This window comes from Salmo trutta, chromosome 32 (assembly GCF_901001165.1).
Source record: "Salmo trutta chromosome 32, fSalTru1.1, whole genome shotgun sequence".
Lineage (NCBI taxonomy): Eukaryota > Metazoa > Chordata > Actinopteri > Salmoniformes > Salmonidae > Salmo > Salmo trutta.
In genome coordinates, this window is record NC_042988.1 from 23,127,194 (window position 1) to 23,145,312 (window position 18,119).

Sequence of the window (18,119 nt, forward strand, 5' to 3'; positions counted from 1 at the left end):
GTGACAGAACAAACAGCTTAATGGGATAGAAAAAGGACTGGAGACATGAGGACTGGAGGCATGAGGACTGGAGACATGAGGACTGGAGACACCACTATCAGATAATGGATAGGGTCTGATTTTAAAAGTGGTAAGCGATTTATCTTGGGGAGTAAGCGGTCAAACAACATGAAGGTGAAAATCCTGATCATAACCATTTAGCTGATGCTTCTGTGCATACTAACACATTTATATTTCCTTTATAGAAAATAACAAAGAAGGGTAAAACATTTTTAGACTGCATTACCTATTTCTACAACTACAATTTACATAAGAAGATAAGAAAAAGAACAAGACTAGGCTACATGAACTAAATGAATGTTTCTCTGCTTCCAGGTTTTAACTGCAGAGACTTTAAAGACATTGCACCTGACCATGAAAAAGGTAGGTAAAACCCATTTATAAATGTCACGGCTGTCGAAAGGAGCAGACCAAAGTGCAGCGTGGTTGTAGTTCCACATTTTATTAAATCCGTGAAACTTTGCAATACATAAATAACTGAATCGACGAAACAACAAACCGTGACACAGAGAGAGCGAAACAAACACTACTCAAAATATAATAACCCACAAAACCCAGGAAGAAAAACCCCTACTTAAATATGATCTCCAATTAGAGACAACGAGGACCAGCTGCCTCCAATTGGAGATCAACCCAAAAAACAACAACATAAAAATAGAAAAACTAGAACTTAAACATAGAAATACAAAACATAGAAAAACACAAAACACCCCCTGTCACACCCTGACCTACTCTACCATAGAAAATAACCTCTTACTATGGTCAGGACGTGACAATAAAATGATTATCCCTGATAAATCTATATTGTCCTCTTGACCACAACTTTATATAAGTCCAGTCTTCAAAAATGTATCAAGACAGTGATTTTATAGGATGATGCCATTTGCAGGTGTCCCCTTTTTCACTCTCTTAACAAAATCTATATGAAGCATCAACAATCTTTCAGAATCTACTGTGGGAAGAAATAAAGACAGTCATATCTGCTTCCAATAATTGAATGGGTAAACGCAACACTACCCCACTACCCATTAAGTTATTGGTAGTATATATAGACTTTATTTCATTTTTTTCACAAGTGTACTATTCCTCTGCAACTTTTTTAGAATGTCCGTCAACTCTTGCTTTTTACTGGAACATAATCTACTGTGACTGCAATCGGTGCTTCCTTAGGAAATCCAAAACAACAGTCTAAAAACAAAAGTAAAGCTGTTGTAGTAGTTTTACATTAGAAGCAGCTTTCATCTTATTATCAGTGGTACCTGTCATCTCAATCCAAGTCCCACCAGAACAGGCCTACAGAGAGCTCAGGGGTCTCTTCCTGTCTGGGTCTGTGGACTTGATGTCTCCCTTCCTATAGGTGGGATTATTTAGTAGAGGGAAGTGGATTCTAGAGGCGACAGTAGTACTCACTGACTGACTCCTCTCTTCCTTCTATTCCCAGGGGTCCTGTGGCTGTGCATCACAGCTGAGTGTCTCTACCTCATCCTGCTGTTCACGGGTGGTGTACTCATGTGGTTAGAGCTGTGTCCTTGCCTCAGCATCATGAACAAGCTGAAGCTCAACGCCTTTGCTGCTATGTTCACCGCACTGTCAGGTAACACATCTGTGCCTGGGAATGATGTTCACAGTCATATATATATTTTTTTAAATGTGACGTTCACCATTTGTCAAGTGAACAAGTCATCAAAGAATACTTTCATACAGTCACTCAAAGCTGATCACCAGCCATTGAGGAGTTGATTATCTCCCTGCATCCTTAACTATGAAGTCAGCTTCACAGAGGGGGCTCAATAGTGAGTGGACATCCCCTGGCTCCGTTTCTCAATGACCAGAGGCCATGTCAACCTCCATGCCACGCTGTCACACTAAGGCTGGCACTGGGCTGGTCAAATTGGATAGAGAGCCGACAGTAGACAGGCTTTGGGAGTCCCAGCTCCACAGTAGAGCAGAGGCCAGCGTGTCTGTGTGTAACACTACCCACCAAGGGGATTACATCATCTAATACCATGCATGCAACCCACTAAACATCTCAGGTAGGCAGAGGCCGGCCAGAGTGACAGTGGCTAGTCCATATCCTAAATGGATTATTTCAATTTTACAGATACGATATTCAGTACACTGCTGAGTCTACTCTAAGTTTTCATCCTTCAAAGACCATTTCCAAAGCTGATAGGAGTGGAATCAAGATGATGTTGAGAAAATGGATGTCAATCAGGAGTCATGTTCATTTAGATTCACTGACTGTATTGTCAATAATAGTTATTGTGTTGCTATCATCTGTCAAACTGTATTGTAGGGGTAAGTAGGAGTGAATAGACACCTTTAAAATGTGGTTTATGCACTACAGAATTTGTGGAATCCCGACAGCTAACTCTCCTTGGGTCTGTGGAACAAATATGAATGTGAATATGAATATGATTTCGTTAGTAGAAAAGCAGAGCAATAATAGTAGCAGGGTGGGATGGGAGCCTTGCTCAGGGAGGTACAGTTGTAGGAAAGCTAGCCTAGCTAAGAGCTAACATAGCGCATAGAGCAGTGGTCTATGGTCTGTGTGTCCAATGCCTCTGGGGATTTGCTGGTTTCTGGACTAATCGGATTGGAGATGAGGCAGTGGTTTTGGGCCAAGACAAGGCCTACCCAGAGGAGTACCCCCACCCCTCCCCTCCCACCTTCCCCTGACCCCCTCCTCTGGTTGTTAGGGCATTAATCCCAAGTAAAGCAGCTGTAGACAAGCAGAATGTTGGCAGAGAGATGGCCAAGAGGCAGCAGAGAAAGAGAGAGTAGAGGGAACACTGTGCTGTGGTGAGCTTTGATTCTTCATCATTCTCTCTTCTATCTGTCATTGTTATGAAGGGAAATGGCTGCAACTGTATTAATGTAACCTATCAGCTTCCCCAGTAATACTATTAACTGAATATCCAGTGAATAAGGAAGCATGATCATGGTGAAAATGAATGGACTGCACTCAATGTTCTTCACACCAACACCTGTCCTCATGCAGGGTTTTTAAAATAAGTGAAAGGTATCCAACTGATAGCCCTCAATTCATAACATGTACAATACTGCCACGTGTGGCTACTAATATCAATTGCGGATACTATTTCTTTTTCCTGTACTTATACCAGTGCTTTTAAAAGGTATAATTATACAAAAATTATTCAAAAAAATATATAGTCTCATATATTATCTCAAGTTTTCATTCACCAACTTTATTTGCGTTTTGTATTGTGTTGTGTCCCTCGGGATCCAGGCCTTTTGGGGATGGTTGCCCACATGATGTTCACCACGGCCTTTCAGCTGGCTGTGGCTATGGGTCCGGAGGACTGGAGGCCCAAGACCTGGGACTACAGCTGGTCCTACATGTATGTACTGACTAGGTCACTTACCATTACACTAGGTGCTGTACAATAGGAGTTGTCTCTGATTAAACTCTAATACCCAGCTATGTGATACTCGTGCAATTTTAAGCGACGCTAGCATTCTGAGACCATGTATAGTAGCACAGTCATGATGGAGAGAGCATGCATGCTGAGGTTAATCACACCCTCTGTACTTCTTCTTCCCCTCCCCAGCTTAGCATGGGGCTCCTTCGCCACCTGCATGGCTTCTGCGGTGACAGCACTGAACAGGTACACCAAGACCATCGTAGAGTTCAAGTACAAGCGGCGGAACATTGAGAAGAAGCTGAGGATCAAGCAGAGGCTGCTGGAGATGGACCTGCAAGAGCAGATGTGGGACATGTACCTGACGGCTGTGCCTGCAAGTAGAGAAGGAAATGCTGGGCCTCTGGACCTCCCTGTCAATGGGCACAACCCCTCCACTGGAGCAGCCTATGTAGTGGGCCTGGACAGCATGACAGAACCACAGGGAGAGGCCTACTGCTAAGACAGTGGTCACCAACCCTGTGCCTGCAGGGCCCCATTCCAATACTGTTAGAATGTACCTTCCATCCTCCCTTCATTGAGGTTATGACTGCTCCAACATGATTGGATAGGTTCCAATTCAAAACAAAAAGGGGAGAAAGAAAGGATGCATTTTCACAGAATCAGAACAGGGCCTACGAGATCTATAAGGCTTTACAGGACCAGGCTTGGTGACCTCTTCATTAAAATGACCATAAATTGGTTCTCATATACAGGATCCCAAACTCACTGGACTATATAGGGCATAATGGATCCCATTGAGAAGATCATTACTAATATTATGGCTAAAGGAACATGGAGCTGACTGAATAAACAACACTTGTCCTCAACTTCCTCCTGTATGTTTCTAGAGCCAAGGCCATGACTATTCTTATCATGACTGTTATTCTGGAGCAGATGGTAAAGCTGTTTTTACCAGCTATGTTAGTAGTTTTGTTGCCACATGCGGCATGGGGCTGCAAATATCAGCCAAGTCTAGTTGCCATATGGATGCTTGGTGTACAGACGGCTATTTCCAACACGTACAGTAGATTACAATATGGTGCTTATGTTTATGTGTGCTGTATGTACGTTTGTGTTTGAGAGAAAGTTGGATCTTAATATTTGCTTCAGAATGTAATGAAGAAAAAGGCAGCACCCATAAACATACACAGGTAATGTATTGAACACAAACTTTGTCAGAAATTAAGGACAATACAGACTGTGAATCTGTCTATGATTCTTGGTAATATTGAGGAAATGGGTTTAAATGCCCTCATAACTAGGGAATATTTCAATGTAAACCAACTGCAAATGACTACAGACTGAATGGATCAATGCAGGACTCTACTAAATATTTCAAGTATTTGTCCATGCAGCTGCCTTGAATTGTCTTGGATTTAAATTAAGGGATGCCATGTCTTTTCTTATGGTAATACTTGCTCAATCTGACTACAGAAAAAAAATGTGTATGACGATCATGACCACAAATCCTCATTTTTCCAAGTAGTTTACAGTACTTCGACAATACCGTCTAAGCCTCTGTTGGTGAAGGACTGTCATCTAGTGGAGTAAAGGGTAAGTTCACACGAGTTCTGAGGACCTGCTTTCCGACTATGGCATTACTCACGTTAATTCTTGCAGTTTAACTGTCACAAAATAAAGTGTGACTGTTTTGATTTGTTTACCAATACAGGATGCATGAGGACTTGAGTTACTCCAGATGACATCAGGACCGTCACAAAATACACCAATTCAAGCTTTGTCCTGTATCCTCTTCGTGCAGCCTGTGTTTTGAATGGTAATGATGGTACCATCTTTTTACCACCTCATTGTAGTTCCCATCCTACCAGCCAAAGTCCTGCCCTGTCATCTGGTAGAAGTGCAGGTTGTGTGGCTGGTAGAACTGATGTAACCTGAGGATGACCTGAGGGTGGATGTCAGCATGTGGCCTGCCCTTGGTTCTGCCCAGGCAGTGGGGCTCGCCGCTGCCCTCTGGCTTCTTCAGGCAGGGGAAACCCTTTGTCTTGTTGAAGTAGAAGTGTTTGTCTGTGATGATCGTCTGAAGGCCCAGAAAGTCTTGGACTCTGCCCAGCTCCCCTGCAGGATCGCTCACCAGCCTCTCCCCATGGACAAAGTGGATCTGCTTCAAGGGGAAGTGGGCCAGCCACCTCTCCAGGTGCAGAGCATACAGGCCAATCCAGATGGGGCTCCACAGGGAGTCCACCTTCAACGCCTCCTCCGTCCCGTTATGGAACGTCAGGGTCTCGAAGCTGGGAACGCCCGGAGTCTTGGATATGATCTGGGTGTAGTCAGAGATGGCGCGGGTCACAGGGTCACGCACCACCACGATCAGTTTGACCTCCTGGGACATGGCGTGGATCCGGCCGGGGCTATCCGGCATCACAAAGTACCTGGGTGTCTTCTCCAGGACCACCTGGCCCTCCAGAGCTTTGGGCATCAGGTTCCTGAGAGGGACAATGAGGCTGTTCAATCTTATATCAAATACACAAATACACATACAGCCAAAATAGAATATAACCACATCCATTTGTTTTAGATCGAAGAGAGGGTTAATTCTTTGAATAACCATCAACCAATCCAAGGCACTATTGATTGAGGCCTAAAGCCAAATAAAGGGACTGAATCATCCCTTAACACCATGACCTATCTGGTCATGCTCACTCCCCACAGATCTCTATGTCATCCTGTGCCAATGAAGCCAACAGGCCTGCTGGTTCTTAATAATTGACATGGTGTTATATAGTTTTCCCCAGTGTGCTCTCCAGCCTCACTCAGCTCTTCCTCCCTGCCGGATGTTAATACACTCCCATTCAACTAAACGAGGGCTGAGGGGCACTGAAACTCGTACACACCCCTTGTAAGAGCATGTGCTACCAGGGAGAGAGAGAGGACACACTCAGCTGTCTGCCTGAATAGAAATCCAAATGAAGGACAAGAGAGAAAGAAAGGAAGGAAGGAAGAAAGAGAGTGGGAGAAAGGAGGAGGGAGGGAGCACACAAATACAAGCAAAGTCCATTAGTGTGCCCATTTTTGATTTTCCCTGGAGACAGATTTTGGCACTGGCAGAATATGTAGCTTTTGTGTTGCATTGACTCGCTTGGTATTTGCACTCAGCTTCTCTCCCTTGGAACTGTTATCTAACCATTATCAAGATCGAGTTCATTTCCATGGGTAGTGTTTCAATAAAGAGCCTTGATTATTTTCATACTCCAGTGCATATTCTCATTAGACAATGTGGTGCTATACTTTGATCAAGCAGCTTGATGAATATTTCCATTTTGGGAACAGACAGTATGATACTTCAGACATCAACAGTGTTGAGCGATTAATGCTTTTTGACGATTAGTGCTTTTTGAGGTCAGTTCGGTCCGATTATAAAAAAAGAATTATGGTTTTCAATTTCAAGTTTCAATAATTTTTTTAAACATTAAATGCACTATGCATTGTGTGGCCTGAATGCTGTAACAAGACAGAATAAAACAATTAATAAAAGTCACAAGATGGTAGTGACTGTTCATTACTGCTTATCCCTTATTAACCATCATTTATTCACATTACTTTAAGAAAATACTTCAGTTGTTGTGTATATTACATTTGTTTTATTTAATAACTTTATTATTTAATTCTAAGTCATCATCTCATCTCTATTGAGCTGCTGTCTATGCAGTCTGACAAAATCACAATTTTGTAGTCCTTCAAAGTAAATAAGGCATACTTTTATGACTGCTGAATGCCAAATATCAATCACTTAGATCATGTACAGTATTTTCAGGTGGAGATAAACCCTCGTGAAGCAACAGCTGCTCTATAGCACCTCATGATCGCACATTCTTCTGTCTCTTCCATAGCAGGCGTAAAAGAAACAAAGACCGGACAAGTAGATGTGCAAGGGATTGTGGTCATTGTAGTTAATGCTCACGTTTTACGCACTAAACAATAGAATATTGGCCTGTTGGAAACTACAACTCCTTACTACATCGCACAGCTGAGGGTGGATCTGATGTATCTCTAGAGAAACGCATTGAGCGCACAGAAGAAAACTGAACAAAATGTAATTCAAATAATTGAACCAAAGTTGGTCAATTAGTTGTTTAAAAAACGAAAAATAACCGCTCACCACCTGACATCAAACAAGGGAGAGAACAAGGTCCATATTGTGGGGCACTGTTGGCCCAAGCACCTTGAAATGCATTTGTTGTAAGAAATGTGCTATATAAATAAAGTTTGATTGAAACCCTCCTTTCAATCAAATATATATAAACAAATATCAACCAAACACAAATGTGTGTTTCAGCATTATCATTCTAATCATTCTAATCATCATAATCATTCTAATCATCATCATCATCACCATTATCATCATTATCATCATCATCGATAGGTAGGTAGGTACATACCTGTACCAATTCAACCCACGTGACTAATGTCTGTCGAAAAAGTGGGGTTCAGAGCCAAGCAGGGGCAGAAATCCCGGGGGGGACGGGGGGGACACGACCCCCCCATCCTGGGAAAAATATGATTTGTCCCCCCCAATATATCACTGAAACATAACTATGTAATTGAAATAATATTAATAATACGCAATGAAAGCAATTGTGCTGATTATAGACACTTAATAGCGTGTTTTTAAGTTTCAAAAGATTGCGACCCCCCACCCTTTTCCTCACAATGGTTTGATCCACTGCCAGTTCCTTAGTTGGCAAGGTAACAGAGGGGTCGTATCCACTGTCTGAAAGGCACTCAATGAACGTAACTGACGTGAGGTTAATCCAGTCAATCGTGCACACATACTAGCTGAATATGCAGAGCTAGCGCGCAAATATTAACTATTAAGCTAGCTAGTACCTATTCCATTTATGTGGCCTCGTCAAAGATGGAATCTTTGCTATCGTCAATTTATTCCAAGATCAGCATGCAGATGATGTAAGTTAGTGCTTCAAAGTCCCTGTGATAAGGTTAGCGATAAACTGGAGTCCAAACTGAACAGAACTACACTCTCTTCTACCATTGTCTTAAATATATTTAATGGTCTCGTTGCAAAAGCTAAATTGTCACAAGGGAACTTTTATTTTTTTATTTTATTTCAACTTTATTTAACCCGGGTAGCTAAGATTATAGCAAACACCACTGAAACTGAATTGGTGCTCGCTAGCTTTGCAAATTCAGCTATTGTTGGAAGCCAGCCAATATGAAACAAACTATTAAAATTACAAAAGGTTGCAGCATATGTTGTGTAAATGGTGAACTCATACAGCTGTCAACTCTTGTCATTTTAATCCGTTTCACATTTGCTAGCTACCTTTTAGATCGAAGCCCAAATAGAATGATAAAAGATAAGATGATAGAAGCCCATCTCCTACTCTAAATAACCTACACACTGTGTGTGTGTGTAGCCAGCCAGCCCGCCAGCCAGGTAGAAAAATGGCAGAAAAATAAAAGACGGACATCAGAGTATTTTTCAGTACACCAAAACGCAAAGTAAGAACCCTAGTAGCCTAATATCTCAAAGACTAGTTGATAAAATGTTCATAAGAAAGAAATGAAATTCTAATGGAAATGTTTCACAGTGATGTCATTAGGCAGAGCAGGCAACAGATGGCACACAGACAGCAGAGTTGGGGACAGATATGCAGGGACAGACTGGCAGAGACAGGGAGTCTCAGGTAAGTTTGTTGATTCTTTGTTTGGCAACATTATGAAAGGTTCTCAATTTTTTTTACTTGTAAAATAGGAACATAATTGGAAAATGCCATGGATACCCCCACTCTCAACTTAAACTGGTGACTGAACTAAGATTTGTTAAAGGCAATGGTATTGCTGTTGTGATTAGTTGTGTAGTTTTGGGTACCGGTAGTTAGGAGTACGGCAAACACCTTATTTCTTTGGTTCCTCAATATACATTTACCATATTACAATGTAGGCTATGTGTTACAGCACTACTTTTGGTGTCCCCCTCAGGAATTGCTCTTGAGAAAATGTCATGTAATTGTCCCCTCCAAAGTTGATATCAGATTTTCGCCCCTGGAGCCAAGTGCTCGAATGTCAGGATGAAGTCTTAGGAATTCCAAAAGAGCTCGTAGTCTCCTTGTTGCGGTCCAGTCCTTACCAACATTGGCTGATTGCGCACCAACTGCACCTGTCGCACCTGCGCTGCCGACGGGGGATGCTGAGCGCGCACCGACATCTGTAGCCCTCTTCTCAAATGAGGCATTCTTCCTTTGAAACAGCTCAGTCAAAGGTAAAAGTTGAGAGGTTCGCTTCAAATGTTTCGCAGTATCCACTAAAATAAAATCACAGCAGCCGGAGAGAATGAAGTACAGCGACGCGCAAATCACAGCAAGGGAGAACATGAAGAGACGTTTATGCAGGAGTCACGGAACGTCTTGTTGAAGGTGATGAGAACCAGCCATACCTTCTCCCACAAACAAATTGAGGCCATTCTATGAACAACACATCTCTCCTTTCGGTACATCTGGTATTCTTGTAAGCAAAAGCACATAATCATAATTCCATGCCCAAAAACATGGTGCGCCGGCTGTTCCAAGCGAAGTGCCAAATACGCTTGTCATCCCATACTGACACGTTGTTGATCTCTAAACTGTTCATCGCAATAAATTGTTCCTTCTCTCTATAATAACAATATTTGTTGGACATAAACGACGGTGTAATGTTTCCACACACAGTTAGTATAGTATGTTCTTGCTCATCTGACACTGCTATATTAACCATCATCTGGAGATGCTGTGCGCATCTTTCAGTGCTGCTCTACCTTGATTGGAGGGATGGTAGAGAAGGCGGGTTTCACTGCTCAAACTTAAACTGTTGAGCCATGATCCTGTAACAGCAGCTTTAGGATAACTTTCTTTCTCAATGTTTGCATTAGACAGGCAATTTGCTTTCCTTCCTCAGGCTATGGTATTATGTTGGTCAGGAGGGAAATAACACCACAAGGGAACTCATTTCAGCTTTGACATAATTTTCAGGTGACAATTTCCTCAATAAATATTGATTTTTTGCTATTCATATTACAGTTTTTGAGGCATATATGGGAACAGCTGACCATGCAGATTTTTTGGGGGTTCCTTGCATGACTTACCACACATTATTGTTTTGCAATGATTGAATATTGTTCTTTGTATCCACAGACAGAAAGCCCTGTACATAGGCATCATGACGTAATAGGAAGCGTTGGTAATACAACCAGGATAATCTCCAGGCAGAGGTATTAAGTAATACAGGGAGGGGGTTTGTGTCTGATTCTGCTTGTTTTCGCAGCATCATAGTGAAAATCTTTTTCATGGAAGGACAGCCCGAAAGTAACAGGCAGGTGGAGAGAGTGAACCAGGATGTGGGTAGGTTTCTGAGGTCTTATTGCCAGGACTGGCCGGGGGTGTGGGCGGCGTTTGTGCCCTGGGCAGAGATGGCTCAGAACTCGCTCCGCCACTCCTCCACTAACCTCTCTCCCTTTCAGTGCGTGTTGGGGTATCAGCTGGTTCTGGCCCTTTGGCATCAGAGTCAGACCGAGGCTCCTGCGGTGGACTACTGGTTCCGGCACGCGGTGGAGACCTGGGAAGCCGCTCACGTCCACCTTCAGCGTGCCGTACGACGTCAGAAAGTTGGCTCAGACCGTCACCGCAGTGAGGCCCGGTGTTCGCACCGGGGGACAGGGTCTGGCTCTCGACCCGAAACCTGCCCCTCCGCCTGCCCTGCCGGAAGCTGAGTCTGCGGTTTGTGGGGCCGTTTAAAGTCCTGAGGAGATTGAACGAGGTATGTTATTGGTTAAAGCTTCCCCCCAATTACCGCATTAACCCCTCGTTCCATGTGTCTCTCCTCAGGCTGGTGGTGGCTGGCCTCTCCAGGAGGCCGAGGTGCGGGACGTTCCTCCGCCCCCTCTGGACATTGAGGGGGCCCCGGCGTACTCCGTTAGATCCATCCTGGATTCGAGACGTCGGGTGAGGGGCCTTCAGTACCTCGTGGACTGGGAGGGGTATGGTCTGGAGGAGAGATGCTGGGTTCCGGTGGAGGATGTTTTAGATCCTTCCCTGCTGCGAGTGTTCCATCGTCTCCATCCGGATCGCCCTGCACCTCGTCCTCCGGGGCGTCCCCGAGGCCGGTGTCGACGCACTGCTGGAGCCGCGCGTCGGGGGAGGGGTACTGTCACGACTTCTACCAAAGTCGATGCCCCTCCTTGTTCGAGTGGTGCTCGACGGTCGACGTCACCGGTCTTCTAGCTATCACTGATCCATTTTTCATTATCCATTGGTTTTGTCTTGTTTCTTTTCACACCTGGTTCCAATCCCATTCATTACCTGTTGGAGATCTTCTTAAATGTATGCGGAGGCATGTTCACAATAGTATGCTAATGTGGCCCCACATGTGACATTTTTACCTTGTACGCCTCCCCATCCTGCAATCACAGATAACTCCTGACCTCTGAGCTGAGTACTAAGAGATTGTTATGTCATGTTATTTTCAAAAGGTGTATTGCTCTTCAAATATCTTTGGTCTATACCCAATCATGTAAGCTTAAAACGCCCCCAGAAAATGAATTAGTCACCACTGGTCCACAATAATCTTTCCTTATTATCACACAATATAACTGCCCTCAACATGTCCAATGAATATTTAATACAAAATGTTACATTAATTGGAACTAAAAAAGTGTCTGTAACGTACTGTAGGAATAGCAGCTCTTTCAACAAACATTGTCCTTGTATCATCAGTGCAGTACCATTACAATAACCGTATTTTGTCTCTCCAAAACCGGTCCAAAGGATAAGGTTACTTTCCAAATACCCCTAGTACAGTAGTAATTGCAGAGTTATAAGGTCTGAGCACTATACTGCTGTCCTGAAAGGCAATATCCTCTTGATTAGAACTAAAGCCCTTAAACCCACTGTCACCTCCAGATAATAATATTTTAAAGGAGATTACTCTTTACTTCTTGAGTATTCAGAGATTAATACAGGATCCCTATCTATGACTAGATTAAAAACTGTAATCTCATTTGCAAAAAACATTATGTTTCTTTATCCTATTTTTATTCTGTACAAATCCTGAATTGTGATGATTCAATCAATAAAGTCTATCCTCTATTCTGCAGGTGTTATATTTCTTGAGAACAAAAAAACAACATTATGAAGACCCGGACTAGACTGGGTAGCTCTCTACTGAAGACATGACAAGGAGAGGGTGTTTGATATCAATATAATCTATTATAGAAATGACTATTGTTCAATCAATGAAAAATGTACAATCAAATATAAGAGATTATTCACAAATAATTTAAACAAGCAAGTAATACAACAGACAACTTTATAAAGAAGAATTCTTTCTATCGATATAATTTTTCCTTTCTGATGGAAATAGTAAGCTACATTTGAAGTGACTCAAACATGGTTGCTTATTTTGGCCTCTCATTGAACGTACTCCTGAATAAATATGTGTCACGACTTCCGCCGAAGTTGGTCCCTCTCCTTGTTCGTTCGGCGGTCGACGTCACCGGTCTTCTAGCCATCGCCGCTCCACCTTTCATTTTTCCATTTGTTTTGTGTTGTTTTCCACACACCTGGTTTACATCTCCTCATGATTACTATGTGTATTTAGCCCTCTGTTCCTTCCATTTCTGTGTGGGGTATTGTTTATTGTCTAGGTTGGCACGCTTCCGGCTGGGTTGCGCCGGGTTTTATTTGTACCCGTGATTTGTGGCAGCCTGTACTTTGTACTTGGTTGTTGTACTTTGTGCTGCCTCACTTATTCTTTGTGCGTTTGTTTTTTGTGACGCGGTTGCGTTCTGTTCTTTCTATTGCCTCAGTAAAGTGCTTCTTTGTTCGCTCATCTCTGCTCTCCTGCGCCTGACTTCCATACACCAGCTACACCCACCGCATGACAATATTTCTCAAAGGCATGGTCAGAGAATGCAAAATAAGGTAGACTGAAAGCAGGCTGATAAACCATATGTATTATCATAATTTATTATAAAATATTATAATATTATGTATATACAGTACCAGTCAAAAGTTTGGACACACCAACTCATTCAAGGGTTTTTCTTTATTTGTATTTTTACATTGTAGATTATTAGTGAAGACATCAAAACTATGAAATAACACAAATGGAATCATGTAGTAACCAAAAAAGTGTTAAACAAATCAAAATATATTTTAGATTTTAGATTCTTCAAGGTAGCCTTGATGACAGCTTTGCACACTCTTGGCATTCTCTCAACCAGCTTCACCTAGAATGCATTTCCAACAGTTTGAAGGAGTTCCCACATATGCTCAGCACTTGTTGGCAGCTTTTCCTTCACTCTGCAGTCCAAGTCATCCCAAACCATCTCATTTGGGTTGAGATCGGGTGATTGTGGAGACCAGGTCATCTGATGCAGCACTCCATCACTCTCCTTCTTGGTCAAATAGCCCTTACTCTGGGTCTTCCTTTCCTGTGGAGGTCCTCATGAGAGCCAGTTTCATCATAGTGCTTGATGGTTTTTGCGACTGTACAACTTTCAAAGTTATTGCAATTTATGTCTTAAAGTAATGGTGGACTTCCGTTTCTGTCATCTGTCAGTTTCTGTCAGCTGTCATCAAGGCTACCTTGAAGAATCTAAAATCTAAAATATATTTAGATTTGTTTAAAACTTTTTTGGTTACTACATGACTCCATATGTGTTATTTCATAGTTTTGATTCTCTTCGTTATTATTCTACCATGTAGAAAATTGTAAAAATGAAGAAAAACCCTTGAATGAGTTGGTGTGTCCAAACTTTTGACGAGTACTGTATATACTGAATACATTATTTTTAAGTATTTTGTATATTTTTACAATTACCATTCTTTCCAACCACTATTCATCAAGGATGCAGCTTATTCAGAATATACACTGCTCAAAAAAATAAAGGGAACACTTAAACAACACAATGTAACTCCAAGTCAATCACACTTCTGTGAAATCAAACTGTCCACTTAGGAAGCAACACTGATTGACAATAAATTTCACATGCTGTTGTGCAAATGGAATAGACAACAGGTGGAAATTATAGGCAATTAGCAAGACACCCCCAATAAAGGAGTGGTTCTGCAGGTGGTGACCAAAGACCACTTCTCAGTTCCTATGCTTCGTGGCGGATGTTTTGGTCACTTTTGAATGCTGGCGGTGCTTTCACTCTAGTGGTAGCATGAGACAGAGTCTACAACCCACACAAGTGGCTCAGGTAGTGCAGCTCATCCAGGATGGCACATCAACGTGAGCTGTGGCAAGAAGGTTTGCTGTGTCTGTCAGCGTAGTGTCCAGAGCATGGAGGCGCTACCAGGAGACAGGCCAGTACATCAGGAGATGTGGAGGAGGCCGTAGGAGGGCAACAACCCAGCAGCAGGACCGCTACCTCCGCCTTTGTGCAAGGAGGAGCAGGAGGAGCACTGCCAGAGCCCTGCAAAATGATCTCCAGCAGGCCACAAATGTGCATGTGTCTGCTCAAACGGTCAGAAACAGACTCCATGAGGGTGGTATGAGGGCCCGACGTCCACAGGTGGGGGTTGTGCTTACAGCCCAACACCGTGCAGGTCGTTTGGCATTTGCCAGAGAACACCAAGATTGGCAAATTCGCCACTGGCGCCCTGTGCTCTTCACAGATGAAAGCAGGTTCACACTGAGCACATGTGACAGATGTGACAGAGTCTGGAGACGCCGTGGAGAATGTTCTGCTGCCTGCAACATCCTCCAGCATGACCGGTTTGGCGGTGGGTCAGTCATGGTGTGGGGTGGCATTTCTTTGGGGGGCCGCACAGCCCTCCATGGGCTCGCCAGAGGTAGCCTGACTGCCATTATTTACCGAGATGAGATCCTCAGACCCCTTGTGAGACCATATACTGGTGCGGTTGGCCCTGGGTTCCACCTAATGCAAGACAATGCTAGACCTCATGTGGCTGGAGTGTGTCAGCAGTTCCTGCAAGAGGAAGGCATTGATGCTATGGACTGGCCCACCCGTTCCCCAGACCTGAATCCAATTGAGCACATCTGAGACATCATGTCTCGCTCTATCCACCAATGCCACATTGCACCACAGACTGTCCAGGAGTCCGCCACCTCATCAGGAGCATGCCCAGGCGTTGTAGGGAGGTCGTACAGGCACATGGAGGCCACACACACTACTGAGCCTTATTTTGACTTGTTTTAAGGACATTACATCAAAGTTGGATCAGCCTGTAGTGTGGTTTTCCACTTTAATTTTGAGTGTGACTCCAAATCCAGACCTCCATGGGTTGATAAATTGGATTTCCATTGATTATTTTTGTGTGATTTTGTTGTCAGCACATTCAACTATGTAAAGAAAAAAGTATTTAATAAGATTATTTCATTCATTCAGATCTAGGATGTGTTATTTTAGTGTTCCCTTTATTTTTTTTGAGCAGTGTAATAAGATCCTTATAACCAAGAAGTGGGGTTTCCTCAACATATTTCTTAATATACCAACAAGATATATGGGCTTTGAGGTTTTCTTCCACCAGAAAATTCATGGCAGCCTGAATAGAGGAGAGAATGGTTAAAATGTATTAACAAATAATAATAATAATATTGCAATTAAAAATATGATCAAACATGCAACTATTTTATTGTTACCACAGACATCATGAGTCACGTATGGAAGCCAATTCCCACCCACATAATAAAAAGTCAATACTATCTAAAATGTAGAGATGGTAAATAATACCTCTGTATAGCCTCAAGGCATACCACGTCAAGCACCACTTTGAACACCAAAGAGCAGCCAGAATATATCAGAGCGACGGTAATGCACCAGCATTACATTCAGGAATATGACTTTCCCGAATTGGATCCTTTGGTGTTCAAACCCCACGTGACGTGGTATGCCTTGAGGCTATAAAATATATATATATATTTTACATTTAACCTTTATTTAACTAGGCAAGTCAGTTAAGAACAAATTCTTATTTACAATGACGGCCTAGGAACAGTGGGTTAACTGCCTTGTTCAGGGGCAGAACAATAGATGTTTTATCTTGTCAGCTCGGGGATTCAATTCGGCAACCTTTCGGTTACTGGCCTAACTCTCTAACCACTAGGCTACCTGCCGCGCCATGTTTATTTATTTGTAGCATTGTGTGGTGATTTCCATCTGTCAACTTGAGCACAAACTGATCAACTGTAGCTTACTGATAACAACCACAGCTGCAGGTAGCCTAGAGAAGCCTAAGCACTCTGATTCCCTCTGGGCAAAGGAAGCAAAGCAGTAACGTCATGTATTTATAGCCTAAGCTATGTATTTACAACCTAAATTATATTTTAAATATAGGCCCATTTATTTCTGTTAAGAGATAATATGAATGTGATCAAATTTGATTTATATTCGAACTTTGTGCGGCTAAGCTACATAGACCTTTTCAATCCAAAATGATTGACTGCAATTAATCAATCAACACAATAGCGATGGTTTGTTGTGTGATTAAATTTTTAATTACAGATGCAAAGTCCTACATGATGCAACCCTGCATAAAGCAAGCTCAGCACCGTTAGCTCTATTGACCACTCACAGTTGTTGTCTCTGTGTCTGTGTAAATGACCAGGAGTCCTCCCTAGGGTGAGGACTTAATATCTCAACATTTTATAGGACACATCACTGCACGCTATACTCCTTTGTTAACTGGTCATCTCTGTATACCCGGCGCAAGACCCACTGGATGATGCTTATTTATAAAACCCTGTTAGACCTCACTCCCCCCTATCTGAGATACGTACTGCAACTCTCATCCTCCACATACAGCACCCGTTCTGCCAGTCACATTCTGTTAAAGGTCCCCAAAGCACACACAGTCATGGGTCACTCCTCTTTTCAGTTCGCTGCAACTAGCGACTGGAACGAGCTGCAAAAAACACTCAAACTGGACAGTTTTATCTCCATCTCTACATTCAAAGACTCAATCATGGACACTTACTGACACTTCGTGTGATGTATTGTTGTCTCTACCTTTTTGCCCTTTGTGCTGTTGTCTGTGCCTAACAATGTTTGTACCATGTTTGTGCTGCTACCATGTTGTGCTGCTGCCATGTTGTGTTGTTGTCATGTTGTGCTGCTACCATGTATTGTCATGTTCCTGCCATTTTATGTTGTTGTCTTGTGTCTCTCTTTATGTAGTGTTGTGGTGTCTCTTTTGTCATGATATTGTCACGTCCTGACCAGTAAAATGGATTAGTTGTTATTGTAGTTTGGTCAGGGCGTGGCAGGGGGTGTTTGTTTTGTGTGTTTCGGGGTTTTTGATTTATGTTCTATATTTTCTATTTCTATGTTTATTCTAGTTTTCTATTTCTATGTTGTGTTTTTCAATGACCTCCAATTAGAGGCAGCTGGTTGTCGTTGTCTCTAATTGGAGGCCATATTTAAGTGTGTTTGTTTTTCACTTGTGTTTGTGGGTGGTTGTTTCCTGTATAGTCTGTGCAGCTTACGGGACTGTTTTCGTCGTTTGTTTTGTTTAAGTGTTTTTACTTTAATAAAGTAAAGAAGATGATCAATATACCCGATACATTTTGGTCCACTCCTTACGATGACCGTGACAGAACCACCCACCAAAACAGGACCAAGCAGCGGAAGAAGGAGCAGCAGGATAAATATTTGGAGTC

The 18,119-nt window shown here is 42.6% G+C and overlaps 1 protein-coding gene and 1 pseudogene across 1 annotated transcript; one reads left to right on the top strand and one right to left on the bottom strand.

The window, feature by feature from the left end:
* Positions 1-318: 318 nt before the first annotated feature.
* LOC115171448 (germ cell-specific gene 1-like protein) lies at positions 319-4,312 on the top strand. Its single transcript, XM_029728263.1, has 4 exons — positions 319-423; positions 1,502-1,654; positions 3,311-3,422; positions 3,633-4,312. Exons 1-4 carry the CDS (start codon positions 354-356, stop codon positions 3,943-3,945), a joined length of 648 nt encoding a protein of 215 aa, XP_029584123.1. The 5' UTR covers positions 319-353; the 3' UTR covers positions 3,946-4,312.
* A 311-nt stretch (positions 4,313-4,623) lies between these two features.
* LOC115170693 (heparan sulfate glucosamine 3-O-sulfotransferase 3B1-like) lies at positions 4,624-9,835 on the bottom strand (annotated as a pseudogene).
* Positions 9,836-18,119: the final 8,284 nt, after the last annotated feature.